General features: G+C 40.0%; 1 protein-coding gene across 8 annotated transcripts in view; it reads left to right on the forward strand.

Moving 5' to 3' along the window:
• Positions 1-12,144, forward strand: part of tax1bp1b (Tax1 (human T-cell leukemia virus type I) binding protein 1b) — a 20,156-nt gene continuing 8,012 nt past the window's right edge. For all 8 annotated transcript variants that reach the window (XM_052066607.1, XM_052066613.1, XM_052066609.1 and 5 more), the window contains exons 1-7: positions 1-147; positions 2,248-2,441; positions 8,579-8,681; positions 8,875-9,065; positions 9,939-10,097; positions 10,761-10,909; positions 11,163-11,253. In XM_052066607.1, the coding sequence (XP_051922567.1) occupies positions 2,265-2,441; positions 8,579-8,681; positions 8,875-9,065; positions 9,939-10,097; positions 10,761-10,909; positions 11,163-11,253 (870 nt within the window). In that variant the 5' untranslated portion in view covers positions 1-147; positions 2,248-2,264. The remainder of the gene's footprint in view (positions 148-2,247; positions 2,442-8,578; positions 8,682-8,874; positions 9,066-9,938; positions 10,098-10,760; positions 10,910-11,162; positions 11,254-12,144) is intronic.

Below are 12,144 nucleotides of genomic sequence, written 5' to 3' on the forward strand. Positions count from 1 at the left end.
AAAAAAAGTCCCCACTGAACTACTGCGCGGAAATGACGTTGTGTTGATGTTGTTCCAGGAAGAGCATACGGGGAAGAACTGAACTGCGTCAACAGTCACTTTTGATGATACATTACGATTTTAGTCGTTATTCGGTATGGCAACTGGGTATGTAGAACGTTTATTGGATAATGGTTCGCCGATAGTGCGGTTTATGTTCAAAATGTTCGTGTTTGATGTGCGCTTTTGAAAGCCCGAAAGTCGGCGTTTGCTAATTTAACATTAGCTAACTGTCTCCTCCAGTCGACAATTAAGTCACTGTCAAGAGGAAATTTGAGTTAGAATTTACGGACAATGTTAAGTGGCTTGATGTTGTAGCCGAGAGACGTTTCTTTTACGTCCTTGGACAATCGAGGCACAATCCACTCTTTGTAAATGTGTGGTTAACATGAGCCAGCTAATCGCCGAGTTGTCTCTTTAATCGCTCTAGGCCTCGCCTGTCAGTATTCGCCATGCACTCTCTGAAATGTTAAGTTTCGACATTTTGATATTATCTTGCACACACCAAGGTCCACGAGTTATTGGAGGTCCAATTTTACCAGGAGTCAAAAGCAGATTTTCTAAATAAAATTGATTCGTTCCATTCAACTGTATTTAATGATCGAACGTCAGTAGGTTTCAGTCTATCGCTTCCTTTTAACTCGTGTTTGTTTTTAACATGAATAGTTGTCTTTAGTCTTTATTTAAGGAACGTACATACATTTCTAAAAATACACTACTGTGCATTTTGATGGTTTTCGCCTGTACGTTGCTGTCGTTTATTCAATCATCTTCAGCTGTGTCGGATTCCCTTGTTGCACTGCACTTTGCCTGAAATGAGATTTATTTGTTCAAGGAATACCACTCTAATTTAAAAAAAGCACCGTATCTCTACAAGAATAATAGACCTTTTAAAGACATTATTTGTGTGTTTGTGTGTCATATGCGTGCCTTTAATGGGCCGGGGCAAGTGAGTGACGCTAGTAGCTGAGCGTCTGGACTTGGGTTGTGCCCTACAGCAGCTAGTGGCAAGTGCTCCCATTTTATATTTGTGTAGTTGACTGAAAGTACATCGACAACTGTGGCTCTCCTTACCCACAGTCGAGGGCATTACAATATCTTAATTCAAATTGTTTTTCATGTCATTCAAGTGGCGGTGAATACAAAGCAAAAACTCATCAAAGCGACTACTTGTAATTCACCCGCAAGTAAAGGCACCGCTTTATTACCTAATATCTGTACATTAGACTTAAATTTTAAGACGTGCCTTTCAAAATATCAGGGTTAGCCACAGTGGTAACTTCTTGTGGATATTGTTTGAGGGTTTGTCCTGAAGAAAGACTGTTGACACTTGTCATGGGACACTTCCAGGAGCACTTGATCCATGCTGTACGCTCATGGAGAGTTGTTGCCAAGGGAACAAAGAAGGTGTCACTGTTACCCTGTGGAGTCAAGTCAAGTCAAGTCAACAGTATTTATAGAGCACTTTCAAACAGCCATCACTGCATACAAAGTGCTGTACATGGAGCGATTTAACATATACAATAAACAGTAAGACGAATCAGTAATAAGTAATAAGTAATAAGGCGGTAGAAAGCACCAAGCAGTAAAACCAATAGCAATCTAAGTCATGCTGAGTCAAACGCCAAAGAATACAAGTGAGTTTTGAGGAGGGATTTAAAGATGGGCAGCGAGGAGGCTTGCCGAATGTTCAGTGGGAACATTCGTGGAGGAAGGTTTTTATTTGGCAGAATGGTTCGACTATTATCCTAAACACTTGTGCAGTGCAACCTCCCTTTGGCCAAAGCAGCCTGCCCCCATGAGGATTCCGGTTCAAGTCATCAAACAGCAGATTAAATTAAGCAAAAGCATGCTTATCAGCTTAATAAAGTATGTGTGTATAACTAGAGAGCATGCGGCAAATGGACCATCTACACCCAAGATCCCTGGCTGTGTTGCCCTTGAGCAACACACTGATGCCGTGAACTGCTCCCTGGTTGCAAAAGTAGCTCCCTGCTCCAGTTTGTTTGCTACCTTCACTACTGTGATAGGATACATACAGAGGAAAATCCTGAGGGCTTTAATGCTTTAAAAATAGGAAAAGTGTAAATAATATTTTTGCCACCGCTGTAACAATTACAGTATACTGCTTCATTAGGTACTGTAATTCATTAAGTAGTAATCATTGGTCTTTGTTGCTCATTTTATTTGATGTTTAATCTCTTACAGCCATTGTTGACTGATTGATGGCGCTGATCGTGGACGGGCCTTTGTTAGACAACAACATGGACACATCAAACTTTGCCCATGTCATCTTCCAGAATGTTGGCAAGAGCTACCTGCCCCATGCTGCACTGGAGTGTCACTATACCCTCACGCAGTTCATCAAGCCACACCCAAAGGACTGGGTTGGCATTTTCAAGGTGACTAATCATTATTTTATTTAAAAATGACCTTGTCCAAAACAAAACCCAACCCTATCATTAATTCTTTGATTAAAATAATGAATAATGTAATCCTGCTATTTGAGCATAACTACCCAAGGTGACAATGAGTTTTGAGGGGTGGAATTATTTATTTACTTAAATAATGCAACGGTGCTGAGGTGTCTCTGTTATTTCAGTGTCTTGCCTCTCCACTAGTTATGGCAAAGGACCACATTTTTTTCTTGGAAATGTCTATGGTTTTTGAATTATGTACAGTAAAAACCAGAATTTTATATACACTATATAAAGAGACATACACTTATTTTTCTGTGTCTAAAATGACATCAGACTAAAGTGTTTCTTTTTCGGGTCAATTGGGATTACTCCCATTTATTTCTACTTGCTTAAATGCCAGAATAATGACTGAAAATTTCCTTTTTTTTCTTCAAAGTTTGTCATGACTTTCTTCAAAGTGAGAAGTTTACTCACAGTAAACTCACCGTTACTTTAAACAATTTCGGCAAACCCAGATGATGATGTCACCTTAATTTTTTGGGGTCACCATAATATATTGAGGTCAGACGAAACTAAGATGGAACCGTTTGGCCATATTGAGCATTGTTATGTTTGGAGGTACAAGCAGAGGAAACTTGCAAGCCTGAGGATAGCATCCCAACTGAGAAAAACGGAGGTGGTTCTGCAGCATGTTTTTGGGCTGTTTTGCTGAAGGAGGCACCGGTGCACTTGACAAAATAAATGGCATCATGTGGAAGAAACATTGTGGAAATACTGAAGTAACATCTCAAGATATAAGCTAGGTGTTTAGGTGTAAATGGGTCTTCCAAATGGACAATGACCTGAAGCATACTGCCAAACTGGTTTACAAAGATAACCAAGAAAAGTGTACTTTAATTTCATTTCAGACAGTGAGGAGCGGTGGGTGTTTTGTGTCTTTTTATAAAATGTATGTGAATTTCTGTTTGCAGCTGCATATACAATATATTTGTGGCACTGAATGTGGATTTGTTGACTAGTTACGGTCTGGAGGTCAGCAAGTTAGAATAAATTAAACTGCAGACGGACTCTCTGGCAGTGTTGACAGATGAGTAACTACTTAATGTAGTGTTAGTTGAGCACTGCTCACGGCAAAGAACACTTGTTTTCCTACTGTTGTTTTTTTTTTTTTAATTAATAATTCGTCTGCACTGCTATTCTGTCTGCGTTTGTCCATATAGTACAGGTTTAAAACGTGCTTATCTACATAATGAAGTTTGGACTTGGTTGTCTGTTTAAATGGAATTTGTCAGCACCAGTGTCACACACTTTATAGCAAATGTAAGGTCAAAGAGTGAGCTCCATCAAGATAACTGTACTCAACTTCAGATGTGTTTGAGTTTTGAATCAACATTTCCCAAATGAAACCGTAGCAATAAAGTAATGTATTTCCAGAGTCGAACTCACCATCATAAAACATTTATTAACAGAACAGGCATCTTTTGAGTCACATTTAACTGGCTTAATGGTAATGAATATGATGTTTACCACTGTTAAGTGCAATCAGTACACCACTGTACTGTTGCGAAGTGCTTACTGCTTTGAATGCGGGTTTGTTCACATCATGGCAATATGTTAATGAATTATATTTAACTATATTTAAATACTTAGCTGACCTCGCTTGAGGTGCATTGTCTTGTGTGTTGTAAGGTGGAATGATTCTTCAAAAAGTGTTGTTTGAATTAAGAATTATAAAGAGCCAAATAACAGAGATGTGAAAATTTGACTGAAGTAGAGTTTTAAAGTGTTTGTTGTGTATGACCTCACAAGACTAGTTAAAACATTGTAATATTTATCACACTTTACTTGCATATGCAGCTGCAGGTTACGTGCTTGATTTGAGAGAAAGGCATTAATTAAAACAATATTTACATCCCTGCAGTTAACACATTTGTAGTGGAGACTTTCCTCTGCAAGGTCATCTACAACTATAAATAAATAAAAAAAAAAATAATAATAATATCCCCGTGGGGCACCAAATGTCAAACTTCAAGATGTACAGGTGCTAGACATTTTTTTTGTCACATCTGCAATAGCAGCCTTTGGCTCTTGGAACAGTTCCTGTACAGCGTGACTGGAGTTTTCTTGGGGCGCACGGAGGTGTGGGGTTGGGCCGACTTGTCAGGAGGCAGAGGAAAAAGCAAAACACTGCTTTGTAGTTAACATGTCTCACTCACCACGTGATTCATGAACACTTCCTGTCTGTTTTTCACTCTGACTGCCACTGCGACAGCAGATGAGCATCCCGCAGCAACCTGCTGGTTTTTACTGTACATCTGTAGAGCTTCTTGTTTCAACAGAAAGTTCTCTTTAAAAAAAAAAAAACAAAACTTGGTGAGTGTATAGGCAGTCCCTGCTTCATAACAGTTAATCATTTGCAACCAAATTCAATTCAATTACATTTTATTTTTGTACGGTACACTTTCCCTCGCTATATCGCGGATAACTTTTTTTCATGGTCAGTGCATTGTGGTTTTGTTTTTGTCGTATTTACATTGCAGATTAATCGCTATATTGCGAGATTTTGCAATGATTATTTTTCCTCACTGACTGTGACTTTGGAAGAAACATGAGCATAGCAAGAAACACGAGCCAGGAGGAAAGGGCGTAAAAAGTGAAAGAATATCCAGAGTTTGGGATCATATCCCATTTAGGAAAGAAGTGAAAGCACAATGTTCCAATTGCAAAATACAACAGTTTTAAATTACCCAATATTCTGGGACTGTGGTGTAACACAGGTGTCAAACTCAAGGCCCGAGAGCCAGGTCTGAGTCAGCACATCATTTTATGTGGCCCATGTAAGCAAATGGAAAAAAAAATCTGTACCAAAATTTCATTTCTCAGATGTAATAAACAATAATGTTGAGATATTGCAGGCATTTTCTTGTCTTGTAACAGAAGTTTGAACAACAGTTGAACCAACTACTGTCCTTAAAGTTGGATTTTAAAAGTTGTTATCCAATAATTCTCTACTGTATATGTAATACAGTGCACTCCGCTTAATAGAACACCATTGGGCCGAAGCGCTTCTGTTCTACTAAGCGGGGTTTCTATTAACCGGAGACACTTTATTAGGTACACCTTCAGACACGTCGAAGACCAAGTTATGCACGCAGAAAAACCCCTGCTGACGAGTTAGAAGAGATATTTCGACTGTGGACGTCCATATCTTTAATCAAACAACAAAACAACAACTTTAATCAACTTCAGTCAAACATCTCAAATCACGAGAAAAATGTCGTTACTTTTGTCTGGAAACAGGAGTCCGTAATTTTGCGGTTGACTTCCCTCTCAATGCGCTGGATAAGAGGGAAGTCCTGGAAACCGCGGGCGTACCTTCTGAGAATCCGGCAATGCATTGTATCGTCTGAGTATGTCCTTCTTATCCGCAGGTGATAGCCCTCGTCTCTTGAATGAAGTTGAAGCCATTGTGACGTGCGTGTGTCTATGTGTGGAGTGACGCGTGCTACCTGTTACTGTATACGGGTAGAACTACCGCGTTTTCTCGCGATAGTGTGACAGTATCGCGATAGCTACACTTCGAAAACCACTAGTTTACAATGTTCATTGCTTACGGCCTGTTCTATTAAGCGGAGATCTGTTCTACTAAGCGGAGTATCTTTATAGAAAATTGCATTAGGCAAATCCGTTCCAGTCCCTTTTGCTCTATTAAGCGGATTACTCTATTAACCGATGTTCTATTAAGCGGAGTGCACTGTATTAAAAAGGGGGTGATTAAACATGTATATGGTTTCACAGTCATAATGGCCCTATGAAACTAACTACAATATGTTCCATGGCAAAAATGAGTTTGACACCCCCTGTTAAATATGTAGGATCTGCATGTCGGTTTTCTCCAGGTACTCCTGTTTCCTCCCACATTCCAAAAACATGCACAATAGGTTAATTGATCACTCTAAATCAGAAGTGGGCAAATTACGGCGCGCGGGCCAAATCCGGCCCGTTGGTCTTTTTAGTCCGGCCCGCCGAAGGTTGGTACAAAATTAAGTTTCGATATCAACGACTGCATTCATTTCATTTGGACTTGTAATGACAGGCATTTCAACACCAGGTGGAATAGTTACTTGAAGTTGCAGAGCATAGGGAGGAAGGGGGAGACGATACGGAAGCCCGCAGTTGCGCCATGTCAAGCAAATCCCATTCGATACGATGGAATAATGTACTCTTAAAGTCTGAAAAACGTGCCAGAAAATGCAAAATCTTGCTTTTTAAATAAAGAAATCCAATTAATATTATGTCGAATTTAGTTCACCTTTTTGATCCGGCCCTCCATAATATTTTCTGCTTCTCATGTGGCCCTATGCAAAAAATAATTGCCCACCCCTGCTCTAAATTATCCTTAAGTGTGATTGTGAGTGTGTATGGTTGTTGTGTGTCTGTGTGTGCCCTGGCTGACAACCAGTTCAGGGTGTCCCCGGCCTACTGCCCAAAGTATGCTCCAGCACGCCTACGACCCGCGTGAGGAGAAAGCGGTGAAGATAATTCAGGCGTGTGTGTAAAACTTCAAAAGGAATTGCAAAATAAACGGCTTTTATTTAGGAAACTGTACGAGTGAACGTTTTTTTTTCTTCCTAAAAGTGACTTTATACAATAATATCCTAGATCTCAATCACGAGCGAGTGAGGACAAGCGCTAATAAATACTATTAAAATGTGTGGTTTTAAAAGTTTAAGTGTTTTTCATCGTGTTACTTAATGTTTAATTAAAGCACAGTGTCGACGTCAAGGGCCGGGTTCCAGATCTGGCCTGCCAGATCATTTTATATGGCCCGCGTAAGCAAATCAAGCATGTTAACCGTGTTGCTAAAGTCTGAACCAAACAGTCAAAAAAACATTTGGTGTCACAAAATTGACAGTCATTAACGGCCCTCCGAGGGAAAACATAACTACAATGTGGCCTGTGACAAAAATAGAGTTTGACACCCCTGGTTTAAAGCATATGTCATAGATAAGGCTATACTGAAAAGTTAAAAAAAAAGGTTCTCAGTGTTGTAGTAGTAAAACGTATTCCCTGAGAAAAGCTACTTTGAAAACTGTACTCCATTATACAAAGAACAGTTCCCGAAATGTGTCCTTCGTTATAACTAAATAACCCAAATATTTAAAAAAAACATATTTCTAAGGTGTCAATCAAATCCCAACATATTGGTATACCTAATGTTGTGGACTGTGAGTGTCTGTTTACATACACATTGTAGGCAGTCTGAGGCAAGTGAAAGAGTTGCTCTCAAGAGTTTTCAGCCAGTGCCACTAATGAGTTCACCGGTGGGGGCTCGCCTCCAGTAATGACATAAACTCACTATGCGCATGTTTTAATTGCTTCCTGTTCTTTACTGCTGGAGGCTGGAAGTGCACCGGTTAACAACTGGGGGTTTTGCAGCAAACGGGGGGCCTTCTATCTCTGGCTCTGATGAACACTCGCACTGTTGTAGCTCCAGGCTTTCAGTGCACAGCATAACACAATTTGTCTTCACGCATGAATACATTGAGACAGATACATGGCACGTTACAAATAATACAGAAGTTTGCTGTTTTTTTGTTGTTGTTTTTTTTTTAATACAGTATGGAAGTAAGTAGTTTTTTGGGTCCCTGTGTTAGATGGTGGACGCTAAAAGACAGCCTCTTCCATTGACTCTGCTTTTATTTGACGGTTTTATGGCAGAAGATGGATGTTAAATATGTATTTTCTGTACTTTTACACTCCCAGCCCCACCTATCATCAGCCACCGGTTAACAACCCATAAAACACAATTTGTAGTTTTATTGGAGTTGTCATTCATGTCCAAGTCACTTTTGTATAAATATGCCATCTCTATTTCTCTCTTGTTATAAGCAACAGCAGCAACATGCAGATGGCGACCATGAGGTTTTTTTTTTTCCAAACCATGTATGTACCCTCATCTAAGCAGTGATTTCAAAGTTCCCATGATATTAACGACACACAAAAGTGGCTGTGTGCGGCCTTTAAGGAGTCACCGGTTTTGCTGTCTCCATTGTTATTATATTACACTGATGTGGTGAAAGCATCTGTTTGAACAGATTCCCCGAAATGTCTTGCAGGTCGGCTGGAGCACAGCGAGGGACTATTACACATTCTTGTGGTCCCCCCTCCCTGAGAACCATGTGGACGGCACCGCAGTCAACAGAACAGTGGTCTTTCAGGGTAAGATCATAGTGCTCGTATATACTAAGGTACCTTTTGATAAACCAAATAGATAAAGCCTATTCAAAATGGTTGAATGAGAAAGGCTCTGTGTATTATTGTTGGCCGTGGTTGAGTTAAGGCTTTTGTGTTTTAATACAAGATTTGGGGGCTTTTCTTAAACCGTTTTTGTGTTTTCTGTCATCTATTCCAGGATATTATGTGCCCAATGACGACGGCGAATTCTACCAGTTCTGTTATGTGACCCACAAAGGGGAGATTCGTGGAGCCAGCACACCGTTCCTGTTTCGCGCCAATAGCCCCTCTGAGGAAGAGCTACTGACTGTGGAGGACGAATGCAACTCTGACATTCTAGTGGTCACCACCAAGGCGGGATTTCTCGAGGTAAAGTCAGCATCATTGAGTGTGAATGTTGACTTATGGGCACACTTGAACAACCGGTCTTTTGTTTTGGCCTTCTATTCCTATTCAAACAATAACAGAAGACTGGGCATTTATTTGCAAGTGCCTTTTCCTCAGACTATGAAACAATATTTTTCTTCTTCTTCTAAAATAGTGCTTGAGATTCCATATTTTCATGTGTAGAGTAATTGCAGATACCATTCTGAGTGCATAGATACGTAGAGTGGCATCTTGAGTTACCAGGGTTTTTATATATTTTTTTTGCATGAGAAGATTGTGTCTTTTTTTTTTGCTTTATGTTCCATGTCCAAATCTGAAGTACAAGTGAGCTTCAGCTATGCCGACGTTCAAATGAAGAGGAAGAAACCCCACCAAAACAAGAGCCCCTATTACTGAAACTATCAGCTGTTTATTATGCAGGACACACAGCCACACATGCAAATACAGAATGAAATCACTCTCAAGGGGCATGGGGTAGGATTGTCATTGACCTTAGTGTGTGAGAAATGGCCAAGCCGAGCTGGAGTCAAAGCTCCTGAAATCACCCTCTATCCACACCCCTTAAAGGCGCTCATCAATGCACAAATACTACAGTGTGTGTGTGTGTGAGACTGTCAGCTGAAATACACTTGATGAAACCACTTTATTGTTATTAGCCTACACTAAACCCAATAACATTCTGTTATTAGGTTTTATTGTGTGCTTATATTTTACAATACAGTGCATTTTTAACATAAAAACATGAAACAAAATGTCTTCAAAATACCTGCGTACACTGCGACCTGGCCATGCTGCATCATTTATGGCTGTGAGACGCAGCGCAACAAGTTGAACAAGTTAATTTTCTCTTTGCAGCAAAAGGTGGAGGAAGCCCAGCGTGTGAAAGATGAGCTGGTGAAAAAGGTGGCTCTGCTGCAGCAGGAGATGGAGCAGCTGGAATTGGCCAAGGAGAGCCTGCGGAAGGCGTGTGAGCGGGAGGAGGAGAAATGCGATCTGCTGAAAAGACAAAATCAGGTAAAGTGGAGTTTAAGGCAGGATGAAGTCACGATTCACTTCATCAAAGTTGACACTCACTGACTACACAGTTATGAAAAGTGCACTCATGCATCACTGTAAGCTCATGTTGCTGCCGTTTGACGAGAGCCTGTTCCAGTCGCACCAAACAGTCTAGTAGCACCCCCTAGTGAGAGACATCCAGACCTATTTATGCCTCTGATGGCATAAATCAAGATTTGACAGATATGTATGTCTGTATTATCAACTTGCATCTCAAAATTTTTACAACTCAACCATTAAGTCTTAAAAGCAATGCCAGTTTAAATTCATTCCACTCTCTTCTGCCATAAATCTGCTCGTTTGAAAATAGCTTGTAGAAGAGTGAGGTGACTTATGGTTGTTAATTTTATGGTCATACTTTTTTTTTTTTTTTTTTTGGTGGGGGAGAAAATAATACGGCCAAAATTATGCTCTTACGTAGTAAAACAAATCGTTTTCTGTTTGGTTATTTATTTGGTGACATTTTTAAGTTGAATTGAATGGTTAGCATTACTTGGACGTGCAATTGATCAACATTAACCTTTTTTGGACAAACTTAACTGCCTTTTTTTAAAAAAGTGGTTACCTTCTTTACAGTTAGATGGCACATTATTTGAAGAATTATTCCTTTCTGCTGTCTAGGAACTACAGATTTCTTCCAAGGTCTTGCAAGAAGAGAAGGAGGAAATGAAGAGGAGGCTGGAAGAAGCCACATCCAGGGTGTTACAGCTGGAGGAAGACCTTATCGGAGTCACCCAGAGAGGCCTACAAAAGGAAACTGAGCTGGACTTGTAAATAAACTGCAATATTTGCATACATGGCAGTTCATTTTCTTGACAGACTTACTTAAAACACACTCACTTGGTCAAAAAAGCCTTCAGCTGCAGTTTATCCTGTTGACTTTGATTTCCACATCATTCCAAATAAGATCTAGCTTTTTACTCATAATTAAATTAACCTGAAATCAAAATATTCTTCATATGTCACAGTGTGTAAAAAATATGACTTATGTGTGATATATTTTTTTTATCTTGTGTTTTGTAGTCTGAAGGACAGAATGAAGAAACTTACAATAGAGAAGGAAACACTTGAGTCTCAACTCAACAATGAGAAAGATGAGAAGGAACTCTACAAGGTAGTGTGTGCTTGTATTTTTATGGATTATCATTATTATTATTATTATCGTCATCGTAATAGGGAGACCACTTCCCCAATTCCGGCTTTTCTTCACTGGGTCCCAGTTCGTTTTAAGGATGCTTCCCTTTGTTTTCAAATCTTTCAATGGCCTCCCCCCAGCTTACTTCTGAGCTCCTCCACCCCTACGTACCTACTTGCCTCAGGTCTGCTGACCAGAAGCTACTGGAGGTGTTGAGGACTAAGCGTAGCCTCAAAGGAGATCAAGCCTTTTCTGTTGCCGGTCCTTCCCTCTGGAATGACCTTTGGTTTAATATGAGGCGGTCCCCCTCCCTGTCTATTTTTAAAACTCGTTCAAAGACACATCTTTATTCTTGGGTTTCGACCCAATATGAGACTGACACCGTTCTATTGTTTTCTGGCGTCTACTGTGCAAGAGTTAGGTTTCCCAAGATGAAAAAGCAGTATTGGAATGGCAAGGTCCCAGGATGTGGCAACAAATGGCTCTCCTGTCACATAATCATTTTCTCAATTTGGTTGGCAACAGTTTACTTGACAACTATGTTAAGTGACAGCTTTATGTCATGTACAATTTACGAGATTGCCTCAAAAGGGGAAGTTTGTTTTGAACTTTTTTTTTTTAACTACTGTGTTTATTTTGCACATTTTTCCCCCCAAAACATCTTCCGAAGCGGGCTTGCCATATTGATCTGTCCTCTGCTGTGTCTGCTGCTTGTGGGTTTTTGTTGTGGTGGGCACTGCAAAGGAAATGGGATTGCCACAAACTACACAGTAATGACGGAAATTTCCCCCCCCCAAAAAATCCCACATCTTATTTAACTTCAATGATAACTGTATGGCGGCTGAGCTCCACCCAAATTCATTAAAAAAA

The sequence above is a fragment of the Hippocampus zosterae genome, chromosome 5, assembly GCF_025434085.1.
Source record: "Hippocampus zosterae strain Florida chromosome 5, ASM2543408v3, whole genome shotgun sequence".
In the NCBI taxonomy this organism is placed as follows: Eukaryota; Metazoa; Chordata; class Actinopteri; order Syngnathiformes; family Syngnathidae; genus Hippocampus; species Hippocampus zosterae.